At 25.9% G+C, this 14,509-nt stretch overlaps 1 protein-coding gene across 1 annotated transcript in view; it reads left to right on the top strand.

Annotated features, from left to right (window-relative positions):
- Nucleotides 1–14,509, top strand: part of LOC100209540 (dynein axonemal heavy chain 10) — a 107,052-nt gene that overhangs the window by 8,594 nt on the left and 83,949 nt on the right. The window contains exons 7-15 of the mRNA XM_065807620.1: nucleotides 4,629–4,827; nucleotides 4,966–5,082; nucleotides 5,257–5,505; nucleotides 7,125–7,301; nucleotides 7,415–7,619; nucleotides 7,692–7,813; nucleotides 7,896–7,982; nucleotides 8,092–8,346; nucleotides 8,468–8,656. Of these exons, the coding sequence (XP_065663692.1) occupies nucleotides 4,629–4,827; nucleotides 4,966–5,082; nucleotides 5,257–5,505; nucleotides 7,125–7,301; nucleotides 7,415–7,619; nucleotides 7,692–7,813; nucleotides 7,896–7,982; nucleotides 8,092–8,346; nucleotides 8,468–8,656 (1,600 nt within the window). The remainder of the gene's footprint in view (nucleotides 1–4,628; nucleotides 4,828–4,965; nucleotides 5,083–5,256; nucleotides 5,506–7,124; nucleotides 7,302–7,414; nucleotides 7,620–7,691; nucleotides 7,814–7,895; nucleotides 7,983–8,091; nucleotides 8,347–8,467; nucleotides 8,657–14,509) is intronic.

Below are 14,509 nucleotides of genomic sequence, written 5' to 3'. Positions count from 1 at the left end.
CCGAATTGTTTGCTAAAAACTTTTCATCAATATCATCTCTTGATTCCACTAGTTGCGTTCTACCTGATATTGCCAACAAACAGGTTGATCCATTGCTTGACATTCATATCACTCCAGCATCTGTATCTAAAGTGATTTCCTGCCTAGACTCTTCTACAGCTTGTGGCCTGGACAACATACCTGTTATTGTCTTGCAGAAGTGTTCTCCAGAGCTGTCATCTATACTCTCAAAACAATTCAACAAGTGCTTATCAGAGTCTTGTTTTCCAGCCTGCTGGAAAGCAGCATCTGTTATTCCTTTTTTCAAAAATTCTGGAGAGCGATCTGATTTGTCTAACTACCGTCCCAAAAGTCTTCTTCCTATCATTAGCAAGGTTTTTGAATCTTTAATTAACAAACACTTAATTTCTCATCTTGAATCTAATAACTTAATTTCTGACCATCAATATGGATTTCGATCTTCTCGTTCTACAGCTGATTTGCTAACAGTAATAACTGACAGGTTTTATCGTGCATTAGATGAAGGTGGAGAGGTTAAGGCCATCGCTCTTGACATTTCAAAAGCTTTTGATAAAGTTTGGCATGCTGGTCTTCTCCATAAGTTTTCTTCTTATAGTGTATCCGGCAACATCTTTAAGATCATTGAATCCTTCCTTTCCAATCGTAGCATAAAAGTTGTCCTCGATGGACAACACTCTTCCTCTTATTCTGTAACTTAAGGGTTCCTTTCCAGGAACCCTGAAGTTTCAGTTCCAGGATAACTTCCTCAAGGTTCTATCCTTGGCCCTATACTCTTTTTAATTTACATTAACGATCTTCTAGATATTCTCACATCTAAGGTGGCATTGTTTGCAGATGATACTACCATTTATTCTTGTCGTGATAAGAAACCAACACCCTCTGATTGCTTGGAGGGGGCATTTGAACTTGAAAAGGATCTCACTTCTGCTACAGCATGGGGCTCACAGTGGCTGGTGAACTTTAATTCAGATAAAACTCAATTTTTTTCAGCCAATCGTTATCGCAATAATTTAGATCTTCCTATATTTATGAACGGTGATGTACTCGATGAGTCACCTACTCTTCATCTTCTAGGATTAACTCTTACGTCCAATCTTTCTTGGAAACCATATATCAAATCAGTTGCAAAATTAGCATCTGCTAAGGTTGCATCTCTTTATCGAGCTCGTCACTTTCTTACTTTGGATTCTATTCTTTATCTCTATAAGTCTCAAATCCGGTCTTGTATGGAATACTGTTGCCATATCTGGGGCGGATCTTCTCATGATGCCCTTTCTCTTTGAGACAAGGTGCAAAAACGCATTGTAAACATTGTTGGACCTGCTCTTGCAGCCAACCTTCAACCATTATCACATCGTCGTAATGTTGCTTCTCTTTCTCTTTTCTACAAATACTATAATGGGCACTGCTCTAAAGAGCTAGCGTCTCTTGTGCCATCTACTAAAATTCAATCTCGTGTTACTCGTCATTCAATTAAGTGTCATCCTTTTTCTGTGACTGTTCCTAAGTGCTCCAAAAACGCTTATTCGTCTAGTTTTTTTCCTCGAACATCAGTTCTTTGGAATTCCCTTCCTTCAACTTGCTTTCCTGATTCATATAATTTACAATCTTTTAAGTCATCCGTCAATCGTTATCTTGCTCTCCAATCATCATCTTTTCTCTTTCAGTAATTTCCAACTTTAATTAGTGGCTGCTTGCAGCCTTGTTGGAAGCGAAGATGTTTAAAAAAAAAAAAATTTATATATATATATATATATATGTGTATACAGCCCTTGGAATTTGGGTCGGCATTCAGAAACCTAATTGCCGACCTTAAAGTGTTTGAGGTCGGCAAAAAATTGCTGACGTTGTTTTTATGCTTTATGGTAACCCCGTTGTGTTAATTTTTTTTTGCTGACCTCTAACAGTTTGAGGTCGGCAATTTATTGCCAACCTCAAAAAATTTGACACTGAAAATTTTGTATTTTCAGTATCAATTTCAGTATTTTTAGACTTGCATCAGCTTAAAAAATTTAATACAAGATAAGCCTATTACAGGATTTAATATTTAAAACTGTTTTAGGCATTTTAATTTAAAGAAAACTCAATAATCAGTATGTTAAAACTTCAACTTACATTTTATTAGAAGATAAATTTCTAATTGGCTACATGCAGAAATTTTATATATTTTTTTTCTAAGCATTTATTATGTGAGTGTCTGCATGAGGTGACACTAAACAATTTTTGTTCAATTACAGTAGGGTTTTCATAAATAAAGACTGATTTGGTGGAAGAAAATGAAATGCAGGCAGGATAGCTTTTACGGAACAAGGCTAGTCTGATTTCTCAAAATAAAGCAAGTAAAATTAGTAAAAAAAAGATTGAATTTTTTTATTAACAATTTGTTTGACATTCAAAAGGTGACATTTATTTATTCTGAAAATGCTGTACAAAAAACATTGCTTATGTGTCCATGATTATTAAAACTAGGTTATGCTTAATTTTAAAGTGATGAAGTAAGATTTTTATTATTTGAAAAATTTTTTTGAAATCTTTTCCTACTCTACTTCTTAATTTAACTTGGGATTGTATCGTCTAAAAACCAATAAAATATATATATTTTAAATTTTTTAAAAGCAGATTATCATAACAATTTAACTTTAGCTGCGGATTTGTATCATATTCATCAATCAAGTTAGCATATCTTTAACTTTAGCTGCGGATTTGTATCATATTCATCAATCAAGTTAGCATATCTTTAACTTTAGCTGCGGATTTGTATCATATTCATCAAACAAGTTAGCATATCTTTAACTTTAGCTGTGGATTTGTATCATATTCATCAATCAAGTTAGCATATCTTTAACTTTAGCTGCGGATTTGTATCATATTCATCAATCAAGTTAGCATATCTTTAACTTTAGCTGCGGATTTGTATCATATTCATCAATCAAGTTAGCATATCTTTAACTTTAGCTGCGGATTTGTATCATATTCATCAAACAAGTTAGCATATCTTTAACTTTAGCTGCGGATTTGTATCATATTCATCAATCAAGTTAGCATATCTTTAACTTTAGCTGCGGATTTGTATCATATTCATCAATCAAGTTAGCATATCTTTAACTTTAGCTGCGGATTTGTATCATATTCATCAATCAAGTTAGCATATCTTTAACTTTAGCTGCGGATTTGTATCATATTCATCAAACAAGTTAGCATATCTTTAACTTTAGCTGCGGATTTGTATCATATTCATCAATCAAGTTAGCATATCTTTAACTTTAGCTGCGGATTTGTATCATATTCATCAATCAAGTTAGCATATCTTTAACTTTAGCTGCGGATTTGTATCATATTCATCAATCAAGTTAGCATATCTTTAACTTTAACTGGGGATTTGTATCATAGTCATCAATCATGTTAGCATATCTTTAACTTTAACTGCGGATTTGTATCATATTCATCAATCAAGTTAGCATATACATAATTTTTTTTTTAACAAAAATTATTTTTCAAAAAATAATTTTTATAATAAATAAAATTAATTTTTTTAACAAAAATTAATTTTATTTATTTATCTATTTTTTTAGAGACATCTTTATTTTTGTATACTCAAAAAACAAACAACTTGGTTATTTATGTTCTGCAAATTAGGAATTATTTATTAGAACTTTTTTAATTCTTTAGATTGTTATTAGTTCATTCTTTTCTTAATTTTTGATCAAAACCTGATCATTATGGATTTTTAATCCACAATAAAAAAAAGTCTAAAAAATATATAATTGACCTTAAAATGCCAAAGGTTTCACTCAAATAAACAGGTGCAACATAGAATGAGCTTAACAAAAATTCAAAATAAATAAGAGAAACAAAAAAATGTTGGAAATTTATTAAAAGTATTAATTTCTTTTTTAATTATCAAATTCAAAGGTTTCTTGTCAATTCAAGTTCATTAAAAAAAGATTATTGCTAACAATTTGACAACATTATAACTGTCAAAGTCTCATATTCAGAGCTTAACGGTTGAGAAAGGGTTGTAACAACAATTTAAAAAAGTTGTTATTATAAATGAGAAATAATAATAAATATGTCACAAAATATTATAACTAATTTTTGTAAAACTGTGTTTAGTTACTGAAAAAAAAAAAAAAAAATGTGTTTAGGTACTGAAAAAATGTAAAACTTTGTTTACTTAAATAAACCATTAAAATATCCAAAAAAAAAAAAAAAAAATTTAGAAATCATTAAAAAAATCTAATATTTAACAAAAATTAGCAATTCTATAAAATCGAATGGCTCAGATTGAATCTAAATTCTATAAAATCCAATAACTCAGATTGAATCTAAATTATATAACACCATTCTATGTTCAGATTGGATTCAAATTGCTATTGTTCTGTAAAATTATATTAATATTATATATATTAATATAGCTTTATCCAAGATGATGTAAAATTAATATAATGTATAGGCATTATAGATGACATTTTATTTTTGTATGTACATTATAGATGACATGGTTTTTAACAATAACAGCAATATTAAAGTAACAATCACATATTAATAATTTTTCTTGAGTGTAAATTATAGGTTTTAAATTTTCAATTATAATATTTAATTATTAGGGAGCCACCTAAGTTGATAAAGAAGAAGATTCAAGATGCAAAAGCATCACTTGTTATATGGAAAGAATCATATTTTGAAGTTCGTGCTAAAATAGAAGCTTCAGGTAGAGATGTAAGGTGGGAATTTGATCGCAAACGTTTGTTTGAGAGAAGTGAATACATGTCAAAGATATGTGATGATATATATGAAATTGCTCAGGTCTGAATGCTTAATTTTTATGATAATAGTAATAACAACAACAACAACAATGATAATAATAATATTAGTAGTAATTTTCATAAATTTCATTTATTTTTAAGTTTTTACAAAGCGAAGTAGTGAGAAATTATTATGTAGGTTATTGAGGAGTTTCATAACATATTTGGGGAAGAATTAAAATTGGTAACTGGTGATTCTAAAAGAATTGATGGTGTGTTAACACGTGTGGATTCACTCATTGTACCTTTTGAAAATGTAAGTTCTTTATAAAAACTATTTTTCTTTATGTTACTCTAGTTTGTTGAAGGTATTTATTTTTACTTTTTGTAAAGTTTGTTGTTTGTGTTGTTGAAGAGCTATTGTATATTAAGTTAATGGTTTCTTTTGATTTTAATTCTATTCTATTTAATATGTTGCTGTATTATTTAGATTGTTTATGACCCATTTGATATTCAGAGTGCAGAACAATGGATCTTACTAATGGAACGATTTCATAAGCAAGTTGTGTCAATTGATAATGAGGCTAAGCATTTTATTGATGATTCATTCAAAACACTTCGTTCAGCTGAAGGTGCATTTAATATGTTGTTAAGGTTTCAGCATATTCGTTCAAGGGAAGCTATTAACAATCAAATGATGAAAAAGTTTAATGACATTTTAGTTCAATTTGCAAAAGAGGTTTGTATTCTACTGCTATAGAGTTAAGATGGCTTAGTACTTATATATTCTATTCTAACTTTTATAATACTGACTTTAATTCTAACTTTTTCAAGCAAAGAAGGAAAAACAAAAACAAAAAATATTTTTCCATAATAAATATTCTTCATTGAAAATTAATTATTGGCTTTCCTTCAATTACCTGCCCAAACAAATTTACTTGATTGCCCTTGCACATTGAACATAAAAAACAAAATATTTTGACCTCTGACCTAGTATTGTCTGCACTTGTGTTGACAATGCATTGTTAATTACAAATGGACCACATTTAAAATTTTAAGCACAACTAATTTTTAAGGTTTTTTAATATAGCAAAATTAAATTTTACTACATACATGATGATCGTGAAAACATTTAATCTATAATATAAGTATTATAAAATTATATATATACATATATATATATATATATATATATATATATATATATATATATATATATATATATATATATATGTATATTTTTTATATATATAACTTTTGCTCAAAATGTCTCCTAATGAAAGTTTAAAAATGTTTTTTCTAATGTTCATCTAGTATTAGCTTTTTAACAACCTCCTAACTTACTAAGAAGACTTCTTCAAAAGTTAAAGCAACTAATAAGAAGGTTGGCATATTTAAATGTAAAATATGCAAATATTTTCGGTGTAAAATATGCAAACTCTATCTCCAAGAAGTAGATGAGTTTGAAACATCTAATGATACTATTTGGAAAATAAAAAGTCATGTCACATGCAACAGCAAAAATGTAATTTATTACCTTAAATACTTTTTATGCAAAAACAAGCCACATACACTGGTAAAACATACAATTACGAAAACAACAGATTACGAATAAATGGATATATTTCTAGCTGCAGAACTGGCCTATCAACTGATAGATTTGACAACCATATTTATACCTGTCAATGTTCCCACCAAAGTGTAATTAAACCTTTTTTCCAACTTTTTGTTTTCTTTGAGCTTAACAATGAAAATTTTTTGTCATATGAAAAGCATCTGCACAAATAAAAACATGATACTTTTAACTGATACTTCCAATGTATTATTAGAATTTAATCCATCACAATAGTTACTCATAGCAACAATATGCAATTTAAATTATTTTTGTTTTTAATACAAAAATCTTGTAACAATACCAAAACAGCACTACTGATGATCTTTTGAAAGGCCTCTAGTGCTTAAAGTTTAATCAATTATATAAATATAAAAATACTTTGTATTAGTGTATTTTTTGGAAATTAAAAAATATTTTAAATAACAAATATTTTGAGAATAGATTTACTTTTGTTATGAGGGTTATATAATTACTACAGTTTTATTGTGCACTTTTTAAGTATGCAACATATGCACGTATATACACATACACGTGTTCCTAATTCTGCCCTTATTTACCATATATACTTCAGTCCCTGCAGATGGCTATTATAATATAACATCATATATAATAATCAGTGATGTTTCATTAAGAGCTAAATCAAGATGACATTTTTCAATAGATATCTCTTACTCTTATACTGAATTTTTTATGTATAATAGTTTGAATTCAATTAAGTTAATAAATTTAATGTTTTCTTTTAGGTCGATAAAGTTTTTGAAATATTTAAAGAGCTTGAGGCTAATCCTCCTATTAGCAAGAACCATCCTCCAGTGGCAGGAGCTATATTTTGGGAACGCTCTCTGTTTCATAAAATAAAGAGCACTATTTTGAAATTCCAAGTCATGGAAGATATGTTGAACAATGAAACGGGAAAACTGGTGAAAATTATTTTTAAATTTGTTTTAATGAGTTTTAAAAGCCAGTTATAAAAATTGCCTGTAAACTGTTTTTGTGATGTGAACCTGTGTGAAATTGTATTTATTTTAAATAGGTTACTAAGAAGTATGTTGCAGTAGCACGAATAATGAAAGCTTATGAAGATGAAAAATACACTCTTTGGAAAGAGAAAGTAGAAAGTCTGCTGCTCAGCTATTTAAAGCGAAATATTCTTATTCAAGAAAATAAACACATTCAGACTGATAATATTATTTCATCAACAGATTTAAATAGAAGTCTAGCAGTACAGACCTCTGCTAGTGAGTTTTTGTTTCCTAATAAATTATTATTTTAATTATTTTTTAATTTAGATTTTTATTAATTTTATTTAGAAAATTGTGTTTATTATTTGGTTGATTTTCCCGGTGAGTTGTTAGAAATCATTCAAGAAGCAAAGTACTTAGAGCAAGCTGGTTTTGTAATACCAGAATTAGCAAGAAATGTGGCATTGCAGGTTTTTTTTAAACTTAAAAAATTGGTTTGTTTATTATCAGTAATATTTGAGTTATTTTGCTAACAATTTAAAATCTTTACAGGAAGATAAATACAATCAAACTGTTGATGAACTAAACCGTATGCTAAAACAGTATCATAACTGCCTAATGTCACTTAGTGAAGCTGAAGTAAGAATTTCAATATTCTATTGTTTAGTGTTATTTAGTAATTATTTAATGCTTTTTTTCTTCCCTTTTTTTGGTTTGTTTTAAATGTATTTTAATTTTACTCTTTAAGTTTCTTCTTTTGGATGAGCATCTTAACCAATTGCAGCGTACACTAAAGCCTGGGGAAAAGAGATTGAATTGGAATTCTTTAGGAATATCTGACTATATTACTAAATGTGAACACGCAATATCAAAGTTTGAATCATTAATCAATCAAGTTCAAAAAAATGCAAGGGATATTACCAATCGGCTGCAAGTGATAGAAAGATCAATTTTATTTCAATATCCACAACTTAAACCTGGTGATGTTTATCCCGGACCAAAGGTTTTTTTATTATTTTTTAAATAAAATTTCTAAATATAAAAATTTTTTGTTCATTTTTTTATACTACTAATAATACAACTGCTATTGTTGATTATACTACCATTAAAGTTAATATTAACAGGACTACACTGAATTTCTTTCAAATATACGTGCAAGTGAGATGGAATCTCATTCACGTAAATATCGTGCAATTGGTCCTTTGTTAACCAAAATAGAAGGAGTTGTTGTGCATACTAACACTGGAAAGGCTCCAAAGTTATCCAGTTATTATTTATATTGGGAGCAGAAAGTATTTCATTCTCTATTAAAGGTTATTTAATTTAGTAATATATTCATATTATTATAATGATTATTTATATCGTACATGTACATATATATATATATATATATATATATATATATACATATATATATATATATATACATATATATATATATATATTCACATATATATATATATGTATATATATATATATATATATGTATATGTATATATATATATATATTTATATATATATATATATATGTATCAGGCCTTGTTACGAGATTTCGCTGCGTAGCGAAAACGCGTAGCGCATTTCTAAGTAACTCAACTCAGCAAATATATTTTGCATTGTTAGAAGTTATATTGCGTCACTAGCGTCTTTTCAAGTACTGCATTGTAATTAAAGTTATTTTATTAACGCGTTAAAAATCATACAAACAGTTTGTTTTTTTCTCACTATAACAAAAGTTACAAATAAAATCTAAGTTCTTATTAAAAAAATCATTTTTATTATTTTTTTCAAATATGAATTAAATTTTATTTTGAAAAAAATATTTTTTTCATGAAACGTAAAATATTTGTTTATTTTCTTATGATTTTATATTTGGTTTTTGGTTATTTTATTAACTGTTAATACATTTTTTCTTATTTAATTTGTGAACTCTTTTTAATAATAATTTTAAACAATAAAGTTTTTTTTTGTTATTTATCAGTTACCGATAACATATTCGTGATCATAATTTATTTTCGTAAATTAAATGAACGTCATTAAAACTTTACGTTATTGAATTAACAATAAACATAATATCTTATTAATAAAATATTTACATCAAAATAAATCGTGCATTTTTTAAACTATTATGACTAAAAATAATTTTTATATTTAAAAGGAATTTATATATTTAATTCCTTAAGATAAAACTTAAAACACTTTTTTTTTTAACTAATTTTTAATAGCAAAAAAAAAATTATGAAACAAACTGTTTCTTTAACAAAAAAATCTATTATTTTACAATTGCGGTTAAATGCTTTTACTTACGACTTTATTTCTTCTGAATAAACGTCACGTTAACGGTAATCAAAAGATAATTTAAATATTCTAAAAGATATCAGTTTTTGCGTAGCGCAAAACTGCTGAACGCGTAGGCAAATCGCCTTTTCGCAAGCAAAATGCGAGCTGCGTAGCGCTTCTTAACAAGGCCTGATGTATATATATATATATATATTATATATATATATATACATATATATATATATATATATATATATATATATATATATATATATATATATATATATATATATATATATATATATATATATATATATATATATATATATATATATATATATATATATATATATATATATGGAGTAAATGAGTGCGAGAGCGGAGAAAGGCTCTAAAACAATATGGTGAGCCATGCAAACTGTTCCTTTAAACAGTTTTTATGAGACCTTTCAGTTTTTGTGCAAGTTATCTGTTTATTTATTAAATGAATTACTTATTGAATACAAAATTTAATTTTACACTTGTTTGAATTTATTTTTTTTATGATAGGATTTGTTTGAGAAACAAATTTTTTATTTAAAAAACCTTTCAGTTAATCTTAAGAAACAAATTTTTTATTTAAGGAACCAATCAGTTAATCAGTTGGCGCTCTTTTTTAATTTTCTTTTTTTTTTAATAACCATGCTTTAATATAGCATAGCAGTTTTTTATGTAATTATTAGTTTATCTTTAAAATGACTTTTTTCATCTTAGTTACAACAATAGTGCTTTTCTTTTATAAACAATTTTGCAAACTTGACTATATTGTTATTAATGCTAGTGATTTTACACGGTATTATATACTCAAATAAATAAACAATCACATTTTGTAAGCAAAAAAAGTCGATCTGAAACTAAAACTTTGTCTTTTTTTTCTCTGTATATGTATATATATAAATATATATATGTGTATATATATATATATATATATATATATATATATATATATATATATATATATATATATATATATATATATATATATATATATATATATATATATATATATACATATATATATACGCATATATATATATGTATATATATATATATATATATATATATATATATATATATATATATATATATATATATATATATGTATATATATATATATATGTATGTATATATATATATATATATATATATATATATATATATATATATATATATATATATATATATATATATATATATATATATATATATAGTTTGTTGGCTTTGGGAAGAGCGGAAGGAAAAAAGTGATTCTTACGCCAACACATACGTCACTTTTAATTACTTTTGACTTTCGTCCAACATTTTCGTGTTGGACGAAAGTCAAAACCATTAATTTAATTACAAATTAATTGTTATATAAAAAAACCACAAAAACGCAAATTTAATTGACCAGAATGTTTTTAAAAACATTCTGAATGTTTTTAAAACATTCTGAATGTTTTTAACAATATAAACAATGTTTTTATTTTTATTTTTTTTAATAAAATGTTTTTATTTTTAATTTTTTTGATAAAATGTTTTTGTTTTTATTTTTTTTACTGTAAATCATGCGCGGAGTGTTGCTACATCGATTATCTTATAGCCTGACTCGCAAGGGAGTGCTGCTACATCAACTGACAAATAGCCTGACTCGCAAGGGAGTGCTGCTACATCGACTGACAAATAGCCTGACTCGCAAGGGAGTGCTGCTACATCGACTGACAAATAGCCTGACCCGCAAGGGAGTGCTGCTACATCGACTGAGGGTTTGGTTGGGGCAGGCAGTCTATCATTATTAAAAAAAAAAAGTTCCGGTCTTGCATTTTAATTTTTACTTTTTGTCAACAAAATATATATATATATATATATATATATATATATATATATATATATATATATATATATATATATATATATATATATATATATATATATATATATATATATATATATAAATAAAAACATTGTTTATATTGTTAAAAACATTCTGGTCAATTAAATTTGCGTTTTTGCGGTTTTTAAAAAAAAACAATTAATTTGTAATTAAATTAATGGTTTTTACTTTCTGACAACACATACATATATATATATATATATATATATATATATATATATATATATATATATATATATATATATATATATATATATATATATATATATATATAAGCGTTATTCAAAAACATTTTCAAAAAATATCTGCAGCTCACATTTTCAAATAACATTTTCAAAAAATATCTGCAGCTCACATCTTAATGTGTTCTTTATGATAAAATAACACTGCATTTAAAAGTTTAAAAAAAAAAATATTTTTAGGGGTGCCTCAAAAGAGTGAAAGTGTGTAGTGTCTTCAAGGATGGTGGATGTTTTTTTTTAAACGGAAATAAAGAAGGAAAAAAAAAAAAAGACGAAAAGAAACAAAAATGAAATGATTTAAGTTATTAATAATTCTGAAAACAGTTTTCAGAATTATTAATAACTTAAATCATTTCAATCATCTAAAGAGAATTTTGAAATATAGAAAGCAAAAATATTAAAATAGTAAATCTTTATTAAGTGAATAAAAAAAATAATTGTAGAAAGATAAAATAAAGCGTAAAACTTAAAAAGAAAGACTCAAAAGAAAATTCGAATTTTAAATTGATAATAAAAAAAAAAAAAAAAGATCAAGAGGAGATAAGAAAAAAAAAAAGATGAAAAGATCAGAAGAAAAGATTTATTAAAAGAGAAGAAGATATTTTTAATCAATTTTATTTTTTACTGTTATTGTAATATATATATATATATATATATATATATATATATATATATATATATATATATATATATATATATATATATATATATATATATATATATATATATATATATATATATATATATATATATATATATATGTATATATGTATATTTATATATATATATATATATATATATATATATATATATATATATATATATATATATATATATATATAGTTTGTTGCATTTGGGAGTACGGAAGGAAAAAAATGATTCTTATGCCAACAGATACGTCACTTTTAATTACTTTTGACTTTCGTCTAACATTTGCGTGTTGTCAGAAAGTAAAAACCATTAATTTAATTACAAATTAATTGTTTTTTAAAAAAACCGCAAAAACGCAAATTTAATTGACCAGAATGTTTTTAAAAACATTCTGAATGTTTTTAACAATATAAACAATGTTTTCATTTCTTTTAATAAAATGTTTTTATTTTTTTTACTGTAAATCGTGCGCGGAGTGTTGCTACATCGACTATCTTATAGCCTGACTCGCAATAAAGTGCTGCTAAATCAACTGACAAATAGCCTGACTCGCATCAGAGTGCTGCTATATCAACTGACAAATAGCCTGACTCGCAACGGAGTGCTGCTACTTATTCAAAATGCAGCAAGCTTGATACTAAGTATAATTTGCTACAATTAAGTCACTCACTGCGGCATGGTTTAAGTTGTACAAAGAGTGTCTTTCCATTCACAGATGTACCAGATAACGAATCTAAATTACTATTTTCTTCTGACAAATTTCTTATAACTGATGATTTACCTCTGTCAATAAATCTGCTTCCGTTTTCTTGTTTAAATAAAGTTTCTACTCAAATTAATGATTATGTTTTATCTCATGTTTTAGATTCAGATGAAGAAATTCATACGTCAATAGACATAGTTTGCAAATATTATGATATAAGTAAATTCTGTTCACTAAACTTTGACAAAATTAACGCTCTCTCTTAATTTCATCTAAACATATCAGCAAAAACACTTTGAGGGATTAAACATATCACTATCATTAATGCATTTTGAACTTTCTATTATTGGTATAGCTGAAATACGATTAAAAAAAGGAACACCATCAATTTATATAATTCTCATTGATAACTACAACATTGAGCACTCACCAACTGAATCTTCTTGTTGAGGTACATTGTTATACTTATCAAAAAAATTAATTTATAAACAAAGGGATGATTTAATGATTTATACACCATATTGTTTAGAATCAACATTTGTTGAATTAATTTTTTCTAAAAAAATCTAATATTATTGTTGGTTGCATTTATAAACACCCTTGCATGGGTATAAAAGATTTTACAATTATCATGTCTGTCCTACTTCAAAAAATAAATGCTGAAAATAAATTGGTTTTCTTACTAGGTGATTATAATATTGATCTGATGCAATCAAATAATGACACTGCAACGTCTGATTTTTTAAACTTGCCTTCTTTTTATAATATTTGCCCTTTTATCACTTTGCAACCAGAATTACTAACCACTCTGCTACATTCATTGACAATATTTTTTCTAATTTGATAACTAATGAAATTATTTCAGGAAATTTGGCAACTTCAGTTTCTGATCACTTACGTCAATTTTGTATTTGTCCTAATTTTAGTAAGTTTGGAAATTTGGAAAGGAATTAATAATTTAATATATGTCAAAAACTTTATTCACTCATCTCCCAACTGTTTACAAGATAATGAAACATATATAACTGAATCAAATCTTCTCTCTGGAAAGTTGAACACTTTTTTTACAAACGTTGCACAAAAACTTAAATCCAATATTCATTTGTCTTACATAAACTATACAAAATATCTTAATTATCTAAATTAAATGTTCCTGAAGTTTCATCTCTAATATCTAATTTAAAACCAAGAAAATCATTAGGTCCAAATAGCATTCCCACAAACATTCTTATTGATTTTAACTATGAGTATTCAAATATTCTTTCTAAATTATTTAATATATTATTTGTAAATAGAACTTTTCCAAATGTTTTAAAATTATCTTGTGTTATTCCAATATTTAAAAACGGCTCTAAACTTTTATGTACTAACTACAGAC

Source organism: Hydra vulgaris, chromosome 10, assembly GCF_038396675.1.
Source record: "Hydra vulgaris chromosome 10, alternate assembly HydraT2T_AEP".
In the NCBI taxonomy this organism is placed as follows: Eukaryota; Metazoa; Cnidaria; class Hydrozoa; order Anthoathecata; family Hydridae; genus Hydra; species Hydra vulgaris.
This window is presented reverse-complemented; position numbering and strand designations above follow the sequence as displayed.